The 17,141-nt window shown below is 49.8% G+C and overlaps 1 protein-coding gene across 3 annotated transcripts; it reads right to left on the bottom strand.

Moving 5' to 3' along the window:
• Positions 1-2,418: 2,418 nt before the first annotated feature.
• Positions 2,419-5,360, bottom strand: KHDC3L (KH domain containing 3 like, subcortical maternal complex member). 3 transcript variants are annotated; one of them, XM_082405097.1, is made up of 3 exons: positions 3,815-5,360; positions 3,469-3,672; positions 2,419-3,223 (listed from the first exon to the last, which is right to left on the bottom strand). In XM_082405097.1, exons 1-3 carry the CDS (start codon positions 4,227-4,229, stop codon positions 2,604-2,606), a joined length of 1,239 nt encoding a protein of 412 aa, XP_082261223.1. In that variant the 5' UTR covers positions 4,230-5,360; the 3' UTR covers positions 2,419-2,603. The 3 variants fall into 3 exon arrangements, with proteins under 3 accessions (XP_082261223.1, XP_082261224.1, XP_082261225.1); XM_082405098.1 differs by having other exon boundaries at positions 3,493-3,672; XM_082405099.1 differs by lacking the exon at positions 3,469-3,672.
• Between the last annotated feature and the right edge of the window lie 11,781 nt (positions 5,361-17,141).

The following is a 17,141-nucleotide window of genomic DNA, read 5'->3' as shown; positions in this document are numbered from 1 at the left end:
CACACACACACACATATATACATATATATATATACACACACCACATCTTCTTTATCCATTCTTCTGTTGATGGACACTTAGGTTGCTTCCATATCTTGACTGTTGTAAATAATGCTGGTATGAAAATTGGGATGCATGTATCTTTTCCATAGGAGACTTCTGTAGTTTTTGCCTTCGTTCCTTGACAACTTCCATGGACGGCCTTGGGCCTCAGTTCCCAAACAGAATCTTCCTATCTAATCTCCATCTTCTTTTAATGGGTAAAATACACTCTTCTGTATATATAGTATACATGTCGTTTAAGGAATAAAATGAGCACTACAGCATACCTTAATAGAATAAAATCAATATTTTGGGAAGCCATCTGTATACACCTTTTCCCTCAACTAATTTTGTATGCATTTTAATAAATTGCAAGACTGCCAATTGAACAGTGAGTAGGTTAGCCCTCTCAGATATTAAAACATTGTATAAAGATACATAGTTAAAACAGTGGGGTAGATAGAAAAAAATAGAAAAAATGATACACATGGATGTAAAATAGATTGGTAATCTTGAGTTTGGGTGAGTATAGTGAAAGTAGCTTTCATACCATGTAGTACAAAGATAACTGGTATGGCTATTTTGTAGGGCAGTTTGGCAATATAAAATCTGAAAGGGGCTCATTCTTTAACCAGCAGTTCCACTTCTAGGAAGTTCTCTTAGGGAAATATTCCAACGTGGACTCAAGGATGTAGGTAGAAATTCAAGACAGCAGTTTGTAATTGAGTAATTGGAGAAACAAACTAATCAACCACTAAGGGAAGGGGTAAATCAAACTGTACCCATCCTGAGAAAAAGCAAGCTGCTAGAAGAAGGGAAAAAAAGGTGTATACAATTACGTAAAAGTGCAAGTTAAACTGTTACTTCCATAAGACAGAAAGCTTGTAAGGGCAGATAGGAAGGTCTGGGGACTTCGATCTGGGTGAGAACTTGGACGTCACTGGTCCATGCCCTGCTTTGAGAGGAAACTAGTAAGGTTTTTTGTTTGTTTGTTTTTTTAAATCAACACTTTATAGGCATAAGGAATTTTACCTAAGTGTCATCACACCTAAATGCTTTTACTTAAAGTTCAGTCTCCTTTTCTTGGCTCATCTCCAACCAAGGATGTTTACTGTATCTTACCATTTTCTTTCATAAAATCACCTCAGACATGTCTCTGTGTGTATATGTAGGGTATTTTAAACCTAGTTTCGGGATAGTCACAGAGACTCCTGAATGTTCCATTGGTTTGCTAGCTACCTGCTGCTCAGTAATCTTTCTTGTAAAGGACAGAATTTGATGTTCTGGTCATGTGGGTACTACTTAGAGGGGGAAAAAAAAATCAAGATTGAGTCTTAATTCTACTCTGATGTAGCCTCAATTGAAACTTTGAGTCTGCATTAATTTTGAGTCTAAATGTTTAAGGTTCACTCAGCCTTGCCTCTTCTGAAAATAGTTAATAGCCTATTTGTAAGTTCAGCTTTGCATCTTTATTTCCCTTGTTATAAACTAAAGGCTTATTCAAAATTGGAGTGATCATTACTGGTGACCAAAGGGTCTACAATAGACATACCACTCCCTGCTCTTTAAAATTAGGTTTCCTTGGATTTTTAAAATGAAAATTTTCATAGCACTAAATTGACTTGTGCTATTTAAAACAAATCCTAACACCCAGCTGTTAACAGTTTACTTCTAGCCAGGGCACCAACGTCCCAGCCAGCAGCCAGGAACAGGAAGCCAAACTGACAGAGATGCTACTTCTCTCTACGGTGGTACTCAGTAGTACAACATGTGAGTGTATCACGTTAACATGTTGTACATCTTAATTTACACTGTATTACGTGTCAAATATATTTCAATTTTAAAAAGTGACAAGGAGGGCTCCCCACTGCTGCGGTTACTAGTTAGCAGGGAAGAGTCACCAGCACTGCTTGTGTCTCGCTGGCTTCAAACATCACTGGAGGTCGAGTGACCCGGGCAGGACTTGGAGACGACAGCTGCGCTGTCCTGGCCATTTCAGTTTTCCCCTAGTTGCCAGCAGTTGCCCGAGCTGGGAAGTCTCTGCTTGCAGCGCTATAATGCACCCACCCGTGAGGCCCGTTGAAACCAAGTTTTCGCATCCCTTGTCTCTGAGTAGAAATATCTCAGGCTTGGAAGTGTTTCCCATGAGGACGGACTCGACGGCCCGAGAGGTCCCTCACCTTGCAAAGCCAGATGCGCGCGGTGAAGGAGCACAGGGGAAGCACCTGCCCGAGGCGCAAGCCACTGCGGCCCCGGGCGGCTAGAAAGCCAAAAGCTCTCACCTGCCTCTGGGTAGAAAGCCGCCTGGAGCAGATAATGGCTGCTGGAGCGGCGTGCCTGTCTCTCCCCTTCCCCTGCCAATTAACAGACGTTAGGGAAATTCGATGCTTTATTAGAACTCTTTAGATTCGTGTTTGCAAACATTTAACAGGGAGTGGCGGGGAGCGGGGAAACCAAGAACCACACCATTCTTTTCTCAGCTTCTGCAGCAGAATAGGGTTCCAGGAGGGGCTTCCACTTTGACCTTGCCTGGCTCTCTTGCTTCTGGGCCCGAAACGCACTCAGAACCTGGTAACCGGACCCTGGATAGCTTCGGGAAAGCTCTGGGTGGCCGCCTCCCGGGCAGCGCCGGGGGACCGCTGGGTGGCCGCCTCCCGGGCAGCGCCGGGGGACCGCTGGGTGGCCGCCTCCCGGGCAGCGCCGGGGGACCGCTGGGTGGCCGCCTCCCGGGCTGCGCCGGGGGACCGCTGGGTGGCCGCCTCCCGGGCTGCGCCGGGGGACCGCTGGGTGGCCGCCTCCCGGGCTGCGCCGGGGGACCGCTGGGTGGCCGCCTCCCGGGCTGCGCCGGGGGACCGCTGGGTGGCCGCCTCCCGGGCTGCGCCGGGGGACCGCTGGGTGGCCGCCTCCCGGGCAGCGCCGGGGGACCGCTGGGTGGCCGCCTCCCGGGCAGCGCCGGGGGACCGCTGGGTGGCCGCCTCCCGGGCAGCGCCGGGGGACCGCTGGGTCGCCGCCTCCCGGGCAGCGCCGGGGGACCGCTGGGTGGCCGCCTGCCGGATCGCGCAGGGGGACCGCTGGGTCCCGGCCTCCCGGGCTTCGCCGGGGCACAGATGGGTCGCCGCCTGCCGGACTGCACTGGGGGACCGCTGGGTCGCCGCCTCCCGGGCAGGAGGCTTCTCAGAGCCTGGAAGAAGAGCAACGACAGGAGGTCGCACCTGTGTCCCACATACTCTCCACATAAGGAGTTATCCCTTCGGGCTGCAGGGGTGGGAGCCCGGAATCTGAGAGTACGAGGTCAATTTGCTCCTCTGGATCCCTTGCAAAGAGGAAACCCTCTTCCAGTCGAATTAAGAGGATGAGACCGCTGCCCCGGCACAGGCAGGAAACACCAGAATCCCTCCCAAGGAACCCGGGGCCTGCCTAGGGTACCTTTCATTGTTGCCGGCCCCGTACTTTGCGCCCGGAGTTGGCGGTGATAGTCAGCCAAGTTCATGATCATCGTGGATACATCTTTCTGGTAATAAGGCCGGCCAAATATCAAGATCTCAGCCTCGCCGTCCGGGTCCCACTGATTAACGTGAAGCAGGGTCTGCGACACACACTCGACATGCGGGATGTGCTCTCCGCCCAGGCCTGCGCAGGAAGCAACGAGGCCCTGAGCAGTGGGGCCTGGGAGGGGAGGCAGCGGGGGGCCCGGATGCGAGCCAGAGCCGCGAAGAAGCCGCCTGGGCGCGGCCAGCCTGGGGCCTCGGCCTCACCGCTCGGGCCCGCTCACCGAAGATTGCTTCCACCAGCCAGGCCTCCAGGTGAATCGCCCTCGGACTCTTCAGGTACTCGGAGTGAAACCAGTAGGGCCGCTTGGTGAGGTTACCGAGCACCTCGAAGAGCGTCCCTTCTCGCTGCTCCAGCTGGACGAGCGTCGGAAACCGCTTGGGGGCGGCCATACCGCGGCGAGCCTCGCAGGGGGCTGTGGGTCCGCTGCCAACCGCCGGCCGCGCATGAAACCCGCCGCGGCGCGTGCCCCCGGCCTTATATCCAGGGCTTTCGGCAAGCCCCTCCCCCACCCGCGCCCTCCCCATTGGACGCCAGGCCTCGCCTCCGAAGCCCGCAGCCGGGGCTTCTTCCCCGGAAGGCGCAGCTGCGCTGGGGCGCGCGCCCAGGGCGCTCTCGCTGGGCGGTAGCATCCGCATCCTGCCGCTTCCCCGCGCCCCGGGCTGGAGGCCACAACCGGGAAGCTGCGGAAGCCGTAACTGTGGACGCTGGGCGGCCAGGACAGCCCCGGAGACGTAGGCAAGATCCAACGTCGGGCCGACAGCTTTCAGAGGAGCGAATCGGTATTTGCAGAGAGACCCGGGTGCCTTTCAGACAGTTCTAATGGGACCAGTGTAGCGTTCCCGAGGGGTTGGAATAAATTTTAATGGAAAATCATATTAAGTACGTCGGAAAAACAAACGCTCAAGGAGCAGAAAAAGGTATTCGGAGGCCAAAGTAAGCCCCTCCCCACTTCCCCCTGAACCCTGACCACTGAGCTCTCTCCCAGATGCCACTGCCTCTCCCGCCTCGGCCTTAACCTGTTACAGACGGCTGCGCACAACCAGCAGCGCGTGGTCCGTGTGGTTTGCACCCCAGAGGGAAACCCCTTGAAACTAACACGATGATAGCTCCATTCCTTGATTTTTCTGTCCAGCTGAAAGCGTTGCCTATTAACTGCTGCTCAGGAACATGAAGGTACATAGCTCTCCCACCAGTGGTTGGCGTATCATGCCCAGATCCAGCGGCCAGAGAGCCTCGGAATTCAGTCAGTCTCCTTCTTGTTTGCTCTGTGGCCAAAGAAGTGCATGAGAAATTTGCAGGTGTCTGACAGGGTTAAAAGTCTTCAGACCTAAGCGGAATATGAATTAGGAGCCAAAGAAGGGCTCCATTCAAAGGATGCATTCAAAGCCTCACGGATGGGATAGACTTATAAACGTCCGTGGGTAGGCGGAACAATGAGGAGAGTGTATAACTGAAACCCAAGGGTCTGGGCTCCATCACCACCTTCCCTGTAGGTTCTGGGGGTCACTAACATAGCAACTAGAAATTGACATGTGAGGTCCCATCAGTGTCACCAACGAGAATCCAATTCAGGAAGCATCCCCATGAAAATCTCTAGTCTGAAATCTGTTTCTTATATCAAAATGATATAGGATGATTTTTTTTTCCCTTTGGCCACACAGCATGCTGGATCTTAGTTCCCGCACCAGGGATCAACCCCTGCCCCCTGCAATGGAAGCACAGAGTCCTAACCACTGGACCCAGGGAATTTCCTAGACGATGATATTTTTGTTCCTTGGTTGGCCTAAGAGGATACTGGCAGTTCTATGCATGTTAATGTCATTTATGTGTGTGTGTGTGTGTGTGTGTGTGTGTGTGTGTAGAGATCCTTTACTTCTTTGAAGTTTCAGAATTGGGTAAAGAAATGCTTAAGAGAATTAAAACCATAGTATTAGTAATTGTGTTAAAAAGGAATCTGTCATTTATGTAAAATCCTAGAATATGCAAACTAATCTGTAGTGATAGAAATCAGGGAGTGATTGTCTGGAGATGGGGTGGAGAGAGGAAGGGAGTGGAAAAAGGCACCAGGATACTCTGGGGGATGATGGAAATGTGCATTATCTTGATTACAATGGTGGTTTCACTGGATGTGTCTATATGTCAAAACTGGTCAAATTGTACACATTTTAGTATAAGCAGTTTATTGTACTTTAGATACTCTCCAAAGTGCTTTAAAAAAAGAAATCCATATACATGGTGCTTTAGGTTCCTATAATATTTTAGATAATTTAACATATTAGAGAGACAGTTTTGCAACTCCAATTTAAAATACATAATTAAGTAATGGATTTAGATGTGTGACTTTAAGATGAAATCCTAGTTTATATTCAATATTGGATCACTGAAGAGAACTTCAGGTTCAACGTATTAATGTTTCATTTATCTGGTTTGAAGGTATTAGTAATTGGGAAGTTCTTATTTGTTATTTGATTAGAGTACTTTGCAATCTTTTTGCCATGTATGAGGATGTTTAGTTAATTCAATATGTCAGTGGGACCTTGTGTCATTCAGAGGCCATTAAACATAATTGTTAAAACTTTCTAGGCTTATGAATAGCATAGTAAGGTTTGAAAGTAAAACTTGAAAGCTTAAGAAAGGACTGGTGGGGCTTCCCTGGTGGCGCAGTGGTTGAGAATCCGCCTGCCAATGCAGGGGACACGGGTTCGAGCCCTGGGCTGGGAAGATCCCACATGCCGCGGAGCGACTGGGCCCGTGAGCCACAACTACTGAGCCTGCGCGTCTGGAGCCTGTGCTCCGCAACAAGAGAGGCCGCGATAGTGAGAGGCCTGCGCACCGCGATGAAGAGTGGCCCCCGCTTGCCGCAACTAGAGAGAGCCCTCGCACAGAAACGAAGAACCAACACAGTCATAAATAAATAAATAAATAAATAAATTTAAAAAAATATGTACTTAAAAAAAAATTTTTTTTTTAAAAAGAAAGGACTGGTGGTTTGGTTTTTATAATTTGAGAAAATAAAATATTAATTTTCAAAGCAGTCTCTAAACACTCTTTTGAGTGCACAGAAATCACTCTCACAGAAACCACTCTCAGCATCTTTCACTGTCTTCCTCCAGCTTACCTAGACTCACCAGACCTGGTACCCAACCAGTTCAGTTACACAATTTTGTTACATCAGTATTCAAGTTAATATTATTGTGGTCTTGTAAACAATATTCACAGCTGCATATAGTTTACTACGATTGCTTGCACAAACTTTTGTTTTTCTTGATGTTATAAATTCCTTCTTTGTTCAAATACTACTTTTTATTTTTTCAAATGCTTATTTTTCTATGTACTCCCAAACTCTCCCCAAATGTGTAAATGTCTCTCCAGGACTTCCAGTGGCACCGCAGCCCCTTTACCAGTTCATCCTCACAATATTGCTCCTGCAGTCTTTTTTTTTTTTTAATTGAAGTATAGTCGAGGTACAATATATAAATTCCAGGTGTATAATATAGTGATTCACCATTTTTAAAGTTATACTCTAGCTCCTGCAGATGTAACTGCTTTTACCTAAGCCAGCTACTCTCTGGGACCCCCTGTGGATTACTAGAGCCTTTTCTGGTGTTGGATCCTGGGCTCTCTGGATGCCATGACTTACTTTTTATTCTTGCTTGTTTTGTTTTGTACATTTTGGAGTAATAGTGATAGCATTCAGGAAAAAATTATTAAATTGATTTGATATAGGTATAATCATCTTCAAGATGATCCTTGTGGTTCCTAGTGTAACTTATCTTTCCTACTTTCTTTCTTTCTTTTTTTTTTCCTGCTTTGTTTCTGATTAGCTTCCAGGAAGCTGGGAATGAACTAACTGAATTCCAGGAAGGAAGCAGAGAATTAGAAGCAGAATTACAGGAAAAATTGGTACAGGCTGAAGAAAGAAATAGACACTTGCAAGCTGATAACCAGACTGAAATATGAAGTGGAAGCATTCAAGGTAATTGTGGTAGTAGAAGCTGGTGTCTACTGTGCCGGGTTGATGAAAATGAGAAATACATTTTTTCAGGTGGAGCTTAAGAGCAGTGGGCAACAACAACAACAAAAAAATGTAAAAACAGGTTGCAAGTGAATTTTTGAAATAAAATGTTCTATTTCATGGAACCAAGGGAAAGGTGGTTTAGAGTTTAGAAGTTCACTTGGAAACCTCATAGCTGTCAGTTTTCTAGCTATAATGTTCCTAGGTATAATATTGTATCCCTATAATTTTCAAAGGCTGTCTGATTATTTGATAATAGATTGCCTCATTCTATAGTATTTGAAAATTGTACATATATGTGAAATATGCATTTATTTCATCGTTGTTCATTGTCTCCTCAGTTTTGGAGTCTAGTTTGGGTTAAAATAGTAGCTTTAAAAAGGAATTTTCAGCAGTAAAAGGATTAATCCCTTTCTTTGCACTTCACTACCTGCCTTAGCCAAATGCTTGGGAGTGTCTCTGTGTCCAGGGAGTGGGTGGGTTTGGGGAAGGTGGGGAGGTCAGGTAAGGATAGGGAATTTGGACTCTGAGTGGTAGTCTACCCTGGGCTTACCTGGGCTGCATTTAGCCTGAGAACCCAGAGGTTCCCACACCAAGTTCAGGGTTTTTGAGGCAATGCTTTCATTATTTTACTTCTCTTCAGGGAGAGACGTCCTTTCATTTTGATGAAGCCAATCCTCTGTCATTTCCTAAGGAAGAATGCGTGTCTGAAAATATTTTCATTCTATTTGCACAGCTAATTGGACATTTGGCTATAGATTCTTGACTAGAAATAATTTTCCCCTCAAAATTTCATGGTTTGCTTCAGTGACCCCTAGCTTCCAGTGATGCTTTTGAGAAGTTTAAGCCTTTCTGATTTTAATCTCTGGGAAATGTTTTAAAATTATTTTGTTCATCATTTTTTCACATCTGTCTTCTCTTACCTCTTTCTAGAATTCCTATTTATTCAAAAGTTGGCCTCTGGACCCATATTCTTCCTTTTTAAAAAATGTTCACCTCTTTGCTTTACGCCGTTTTGGGTTGTCTGGTAAGCACTAAAGCACTATGGAACTCTGCTCAATACTCTGTAATAACCTAAATGGGAAAAGAATTTGCAAAAGAAGAGATACATGGATGTGTATTGCTGAGTCATTTTGCTGTACACCTGAAACTAACACAACATTGTTAATCAACTCTACAACAATATAAAATAAAAATTAAAAAAAAAATCATTGATGGAAAACGCAGGGGGTGGGTGGAGGTGGGAAGCAGAGCGTGTGAAATGGTGAGACTTCCTAGGACATCACATAGGATGATGCTTGCTTCAACCCCGTCCTACAGCAGCCATGACCTTTAACATTCGGCTGTAAGATTTTCTCAGAATGATGTATTGAAATAACTCAAGTGTTCAAGGTTTTAACCTTCCAGAGTTTGACTTAACCAACACTGAAATTCTGCCCTTCCATATCCTAACAAAAATCCCCTTTTGCAAGAGGATATTGAGGAATGTTGGAGAAGTAGCCACTTTAAGAAGCAGAAATCGGGCTTCCCTGCTGGCACAGTGGTTAAGAATCTGCCTGCCAATGCAGGGCACCCGGGTTCGAGCCCTGGTGCGGGAAGACCCCACGTGCCGCGGAGCAACTAAGCCCGTGTGCCACAACTACTGAGCCTGCACTCTAGAGCCCGCGAGCCACAACTACTGAGCCCGCGTGCTGCAACTACTGAAGCCTGCGTGCCTAGGGCCTGTGCTCCGCAACAAGAGAAGTCACAGCAATGAGAAGCCTGCGCACCGCAACGAAGAGTAGCCCCTGCTCTCCACAACTAAAGAAAGCCTGCGCGCAGCAACAAAGACCCAACCCAGCCAAAAATAAATAAAATAAATAAATTTATTAAAAAAAAAAAAAGAAGCAGAAATCAAGCTACCATAGAGGTGGACAGTGGGAAGGCGGCATTGGTGGGGTGCCGAGTGGTACCCGTCTGGAGAGGAGGAAGACAGTCAGACCCCAGTGGAGGAGGATTGGGTTTTATCCGGGGTCGTGCGGGGGGGGGCACAAAACTGAAGGCTCAGGGAAGGCTCAGGCCAGGCTTCCACCTCCAGCACTTACCAAGGACTGCCCAGTCCTACTCCCTCTGGCAAGAGTGTCTCCGGTTATTAGAAGTCTTCCAAGGAGACTAAGTTCCTCCCCTGGGGAAAATCTGCACTCTGCAAATTGTCATAGTTGAATACATATTGTTATGCTCCTTACGGAGCGGGGGAGGGTTTTAAAAAGGCAGAATGCAGCAACATGAAGGGGCTCAGTGATGAAGGGGGAGAACGTGAGGTTAGCTGCCTCTTGTTCCAGGAATTGCCGAGTTGAGGCTGACACCTCCTCCGCTTCTAGGGGCCGCGCGGCTGGGCTTCATCACCAGTGGCTCCACTGGGAGGTCCCCGGGGACGGCGACAAGACCCTGGAGACACGAGGGGACGGGAACCCTCGGGCCCCCGACCGCGCGCAGAGCCGCCCCAGGGTTGGGGGGCGACTCCGGGCCGGTGCTCTGGCGCCCCTGGGACCTGCGCTCGCTCTGGACTGCAGGTGGTTCGTAGGAAAAACTGGGGCCACGTGTCTCTTGGGCGGGGTGTTTCCCCGTGAAGACGCCGAAGACCCTCGACCCTTCCCCGGAATCGTCCTAGTGGCGGGAACCGAAGTGGCGTCTTAGGAAGGGAGATGAGGCTCCTAGCCTCATCCGATTTAAAACGCGATCTCCTGAGCAGCTCTGTTCCGGGAAGAGCGCGCGTTTCAGGATTCCTTTCTAAGGTCCGGAGTTTGCAGAGAAAGCGATTAGATCTGGCCAGACACCGCCCCGCCCCCGACAGTCCCTGGCGCCCAGTTCCTGGGGGCCGAAGTCGCGCGCCGTCCAGCGCACCCTGTGACCGGCTAAGAGCGCGGAAGGACGCAGGGGAGGAGGGGCGTCGGGGCCCACAGGGTCTCCCCCTCCGTCTCCGTGTCTGCTCGGACCCTGTGGGTCACCTGGCTCGCGCTGCGGGCGGCGGCGCTGGCGGCCGGACCTCAAACTTCCCGGGTGGCGATCGCGACCCTACCCTCAGGTCTCAGGTTCTCAAGGTCCGGACTGGGCTGGGTCTGGGCGCGGGCGCTGGGACTTGGGGCGGGACAGAGAGGTGTCCTGTTCAGGATCCGGTCCCACGAGGGCTGGGGCAAGTCGCCTTACTCGGTGTGAGCAGGAAAAAGGAAGCGCGGGGGCCAGCCCTCCCTTCCCCATCACCTCCCCGCACCCCCTACAAAGACCCGAGGGACACGCTCCCCATCTTCTCTCCCAATCGCTACCGCTTGTCCCCTCGATGGTCTCTGCAGTTTCCTGGCTTTAAATCGCATGGCTATGCCAACGACGCCGGACTCACTTTCCCAGCCCTTCAGGCTTCCCTGTAATTAATCATCAAGTTGCCCTCACCACCCTGTGAGCACACTTGCTACTCCTGTGGTCTTCCCCGCATCAGTTCACAGCAATGCCATCTTTCAGAATTTCCAGCACCAAACCCTGGAGTCCTTCTAAGATTTCTCTTTGTCTTTTTTTTTTTTTTTTTTTTTTTTTTTTAACCCAACCCTTCAACAAATCCCCTTAGGTGGAACTTCAGGGTGTATCCAAAGTCTAGTCACTTCTTACCAGCTCCCTGCTACCACGTGGTCCAAGCCGCTCCCAGCTCTCTGGGCACTGCAGCATCCTCCTGTCTGCCCTCATCCCCCTTAGGTCTCTTCTCCAACACAAGGGCCAGAGGAATTCCATCGAAGGGAGATTAAACTGAGTCACTTAAACCACGAAAGGCTGCCTATTTTTCTCTGAGTACAGGCTGAAAGTTTTACAGCAGGGTCCCCGCCCTCTTTGCTGTGTCCCCACTTTTTCTAGTCCCAGCGCCAGTTCCTTAGACAGTACCCCTACCCCGCCCCATGCTCTAGCTTCAGGGCCCTTGAACTGTCCCTCTTCCCTCCTGAGTGTGTAGCTCCGGCCCCTTCCAGACCCCACACCACCACTAGTATCTTCATGACTTGTACCTGGTTCTCAGGGAGACCTTCCATGTGCTCCGGATTTGAAATCACAACTTCACCCTCCTGACTTGCTTTCATTTCTTCCAAATTATCCAGCCAGGTATGAATTTTACTCAGTCTGGCTTACATGTCTGTTTCCTCATCACCAGCACTACTACCACTAGACTATGAGCACGGAGATTTATTTTTCTGGGTATTTTGGGCTGCGCCATGGGGCATGTGGGATCTTAGTCCCCTGACCAGGGATCAAACCCGCACCCCTTGCAGTGGAAGGGCAGAGTCTTAACCACTGGACCACCAGGGAAGTCCCCAGGTTGTTGCTTCTGTCAGTGGATTCTTTTTCTTGCTGTATAATAGTCCATGGTATAAATGTACCGCAGTTTGTTTATCCATTCACTTGTTGAAGCGAATGTGTTGTTTCCAGCTTTTGGCTATTGCAGGTAAAGCTGCTGTGAACATTCATGTGCAGGTTTTTGTGTGGACATACGTTTTCATTTCTCTTGGGTGTATAGCTAGGGGAGGAATTGCTGGGTCATATGGTAACGATATGTTTAATCATTGGAGAAACTATCAGGTTGTCTCTAAAGTTGTTGTACCATTTTCCCTTCCACCAGCAATGTATGAATGAGTGATCTAGTTCTCTGAATCCTCACCGGCTTTGGGGTTGGCCCTGATTTTTATTTTAGTCACTCTGATAGTTGTATACTGTTTTAATTTATGTTTCCCTAATAGCAAATGATGAGGAACATCTTTTCATGTGTTTATTAGCCATCTGTGTATCCTCTCTTCACTGGAGTGTCTTTTGCTTATTTTCTAATTGCATTGATTTTTTCACTCCTGAGTTTTGAGAGTTCTTTATATATTCTTGATATTAATCCTTTGTTGAATATAGGATTTGGAAATATTCTCTCCCAATTGTAGTTTGTCTTTTTTTTTTTTTTTTTGCTGCACGTGGGATGTTAGTTCCCTGACCAGGGATCGAACCTGTGCTCTCTGGCAGTGAAAGTGCGGAGTCCTAACAGCTGAACCACCAGGAAATGCCCATGCCTTTTCATATTATTAACAGGCTTTTCCACAAAACCTTTAGGTGAGGTCCAATTGATCAGTTTTTTCTCTTATGGATCAACCATTTGGTGACAAGTCTAAGGACTCTTAGCTTAACCCTAGTTCCCAAAGATTTACTCCTATGTTTTCCTGTAAAGGTTTTATAGCTATACATTTTACATTTAATCTGCCAACACTGCACAGTCTTGATTACTATAGCTATATAATAATAATTAAATTTAGGCACACTGATCTTTTTTTTTCAAAATTGTTTTAGCTATTCAAGTTCCTTTACTTTTTCATATAAATGTTAAAATAATCTAGCCTATATCTATGAAAGAACCTTGCTGGCACTTTAATAGGAATTGCATTAAGCCTGTATATCAACTTGGAGAGAGTTGATGGAGAACAAGATGGAAGCAAAGCAGGTTCTGTGCCCCTGAAGGCTGGGGAGAATCTGGGATAGAGAGGAAGCAGTGAGGGATTAGACCTGAGGCGTCACACAGGTTTGGAAGCACACTGTTTCTCAGAGGCTGAGGATACAGGTGTACCTGGAAGGAACAGCACACTTTGGAGATTGCTAACCAGTTTCCACAGGCCTAGTGATTCTTTTTTTTTTTTAAAGAATACTTTATTTTATAAATTTCTTTCTTTATTTTTATTATTATTATTTTTGGGGCTGCATTGGGTCTTCCTTGCTGCATGCGGGCTTTCTCTAGTTGCGGCGAGCGGGGGCTACTCTTCGTTGCGGTGCGTGGGCTTCTTATTGCGGTGGCTTCTTTTTGCGGAGCACAGGCTCTAGGTGCGTGGGTTTCAATAGTTGTGATATGCGGGCTCAGTAGTTGTGTGTCGAGGGCTCTAGAGCGCAGGCTCAGTAGTTGTGGCTCACGGGCTTAGTTGCTCCGCAGCATGTGGGATCTTCCTGGACTAGGAACCAGGGCTCGAACCCGTGTCCCCTGCATTGGCAGGCGGATTCTTAACCACTGCGCCACCAGGGAAGCCCAGGCCTAGTGATTCTTACAGGTGTGTTTTGTTTTACCCACGCCATTTTTTTCTTCTACCTTAAAAAAAAATTTTATTTTATAATGGAATATATTTGATTTACAATGTTGTGTTAGTTTCAGGTTCTACCTTTTGAATCAGGTGCCAACATTATAAAAATGGGAAATTTCACATAAAAATCAGAATATCTGGGCTCACATGCCGGCGTGGCAATTGACCAATGGCAATGAATAATCCCCTTTCTACTTGGGGACCTGGAGGAGGGACCTGGTGGGGGGGCTGGGGGTAAAGCAGGCTATTTAAGGGATTCCCTCCTGTTGAAAATGGATGGCGGCCAGCACATGCTGTTATACAGAGCTTGAGAGAGCGTGCACTAGATAACCTGCTAATTACCTCACACTTTTCTATCTGCTGGTTTTTATGTTCTAGACGTGGTTTTAGGTAGATAGTGGAGGTATCAATAACCTTGCTACTCAAAATGTGATCCATTAACTAGCAGCATGAGCATTACCCAAGAAACTGAAAAATGAGGAACCTTAAGCCTGCCCCAGACCTACTGAACCTGCATTTTAACAAGACCCCCAAGTGCCTCTTCTGTACATTCAAGCTTGAGAAGCTCATCTCTTAGTACCACAGGGTGTGTTGTTACCTAAAAATCCAGGGAACAACAGATTCTATTTGGTTGGTGTACTCATTAAAAAACATTTAACCTGGGCTTCCCTGGTGGCGCAGTGGTTGAGAATCTGCCTGCCAATGCAGGGGACACAGGTTCGAGCCCTGGTCTGGGAAGATCCCACATGCCGCGGAGCAACTGGGCCCGTGAGCCATAATTACTGAGCCTGCGCGTCTGGAGCCTGTGCTCTGCAACAAGAGAGGCCACTATAGTGAGAGGCCCGCGCACAGCAATGAAGAGTGGCCCCCACTTGCCACAACTAGAGAAAGCCCTCGCACAGAAACGAAGACCCAACACAGCCATAAGTAAATAAATAAATAAATTTAAAAACATTTAACTTTTAAATACAGTGTTTTGCAATAAAGTAACAACTGAAATCTGGATGCTGCAATTGGGAACCATTTTTATTTTAATCAAGTGATTTTTTTCAGACGTTCAAGGGACATTTTTTGAAAAGCAGTAGGTCAATAAATAGCCAGAGTATTAAAAATTCTCCTGTCCTTTTATCTCTAATTCTTTCTGTGTCCTTTCATCTATAAAGGAAGCACTCTCAAATATGTTTAATGAGCCTAATGGTTTATTCTGATTTGTTCAGGACAGTGGATAAATGGAAGCCAACAAAATCGGATAGTAAATTTGGACTGAGTATCATAGATAGAGCCGTAATAGAAGCAACTTAAAATCGTTCGTCAATAAGATACAGAGTTCGACATATTCTGTTGGAGAGTTCTCACTATACTTGCTCTCAGGTCGTCCCCTCCCTCAGGTTTCAGGATTCAGACGCCCTGTGCCCCCTCCCCCGCGGGTTACACTGAGACCTAAGAAATGGGAAGCCCCGACAGTCGTGCAGGGCTGGAAGCGGCCGCGAGCGGCCTGTGGCAGAGGGTGGCTCAGTGAGTGTCCCTGCGCATTGCTCTTGGTCCTAAGCCAGCCTGAGATCAGCTGCCCGGCTAGGCCTCCAGGAAGGGCGGGGTCGCGCTGAGACTGAGCGCCAGGCCTGCTCATCGGCCCTTGGGGTCCCCAGAGCCCCGTGGAAAGAGCTCATCCTTTCCGCCCACCGCGGCCTGCACGTGGCCGACGCCGAGGCAGAGCACGTGGAAATGGAAGAGTGCGTCGGCCTCCCGGGCTCCCACTGCCGCGGAGGCCTGGAGGCGCGGGTGGTGGCCGGAGCCCGCAGGCTCGCGGGGCCCCCGGGGACGCACGTCGGGGTGTCGCTGCCTGCACCCGTCTTCGGAGAGTCGGGCCGGGGACCGTCCAGGCGGTGGGCCTCGCGCCTGGGTCCCTGGTCGCCGTCCTTGCTGGCGTCTGCGCTGCGCTTAGGGCCGGGCTCGCGGGCTCCACTCCGCCCCGCGTGACCCCCACTCGCCACCCTCCCTCCGACGGCGCTTTGCGGGGCGCGGCTCCGCGCCCGCTCTCCTCTCCTCAGGCTCCTCCCGAGGGGGAACCAGGGCCTTCTGGGCTCGGCAGTGCCCCACGCGCTGGGCGACGCGAGGTCACGATCCTCGGCGCCCGTGGAAGGGCGCGGGCCAAGGGTCCGCAGGTTCGGGCCGCAGGCGCCCTCACAGTCGCTTCCGGAGCTCCTCCACCCCCGGCCCCTCCGCTCCGTCTCCCCCGGACTCGGCTCGGGCACTGCCGCAGTCGTCGGGGGCTCCGGGGCCAGAGCCGGAGCCGGGAAGCACGTCCCCGGGCGTGTCTCCACGGGCGGCGTCGCGGGAACCGGGCGCTGGAGGCCTGGGCGTTCCCGGTGCTGGGCCCTCGGGAGACGAGGCGCAGGCGCTGGGCGGGCCGCGTCCGGAGACTGGAGAAGCCGGGGCCGCTCGGGTGCCGGCGGCGGGTGTGTTTCCGGACACAAGCGCGAAGCTCGTGGGGGTCGCGCCCGCTCCCCCCGCGCAAACCTTGGATCGGAACCCAAGTGATGGGCTAGAATCTTCGCACAGGGGCGAAGGAGGGGGAGGACGGACTGCTCATGGGGATCTGGGCTGCGGTGACTGCTCTGGGCCCGAGGGAGCACTTCCTGGAAACTCCGGTAAAATCCCGCGCCCGTGGCAGGGCGGAGGGTCCCTGGCCAAAGAGATGCTGGCCCTCTTGGTGGCCTTTTCCTCAGAAAGAGGAGGGAGGAACGGGTGTCGCCGGGACCGCCTTTGCTGTGGCAGCGCCCCAAGGACCGTGCCCAGCCGTGCGCTCGGGGGTCCCCTCGGGCTCCCACTGACACGCCAAGGGGTGGATGGCCGGAACTTCAGGTGTGGCTGACCAGGAGGTGCCCTGAGTTTCCAGAAGGCCCAGAGGAAGAGCCCTGGCTGCCTCTGGCACCTCCGGTTCAGTGCACCTGGCACTTACCTGCCTGACCTCTGAGTTCCGTGGTGGGGGACATCGTGAGCTCCCTGCCAACTGCCCACCTTCCATGTTCCCTGCCCAGCAGTCTGTGTACTCAGAGTGGGGGAGAGGGATCATACCCTCCCTCCGGCTGAACCTGAGGTTCCCACCTGCTTCAGATGAAAAGCTGCCGGCCGGTAATATTTGGGATTGAGAGTGAATTTTAAGTGGTTTCGTCTCATGTGTACTCACAGAGCCAGGCTCGGAAGCTAAAGGTGGGCCTGGAGACACAGAAACAACTGCTTCCTAGGAATAAAAAAAAATTAAGATAGGAATCCCTACCCCCCAAGCAGGAAGGAGTTGGTGGCACCTTTTTGAGGAGGGTTCAGGGAGGGGGAATCTAACTCCCCTTAGTAAATCACACTACTCTCCTGCCAGCAATTTGAATCTGCAATTCTAGGTTCAATATCTGTTAATGAAA

Source organism: Balaenoptera borealis, assembly GCF_965194805.1.
Source record: "Balaenoptera borealis genome assembly, chromosome: 9".
NCBI classification, from domain to species: domain Eukaryota; kingdom Metazoa; phylum Chordata; class Mammalia; order Artiodactyla; family Balaenopteridae; genus Balaenoptera; species Balaenoptera borealis.
The sequence above is the reverse complement of the archived record's forward strand: the minus strand, read 5'-3'. Positions and strand labels throughout refer to the sequence as shown.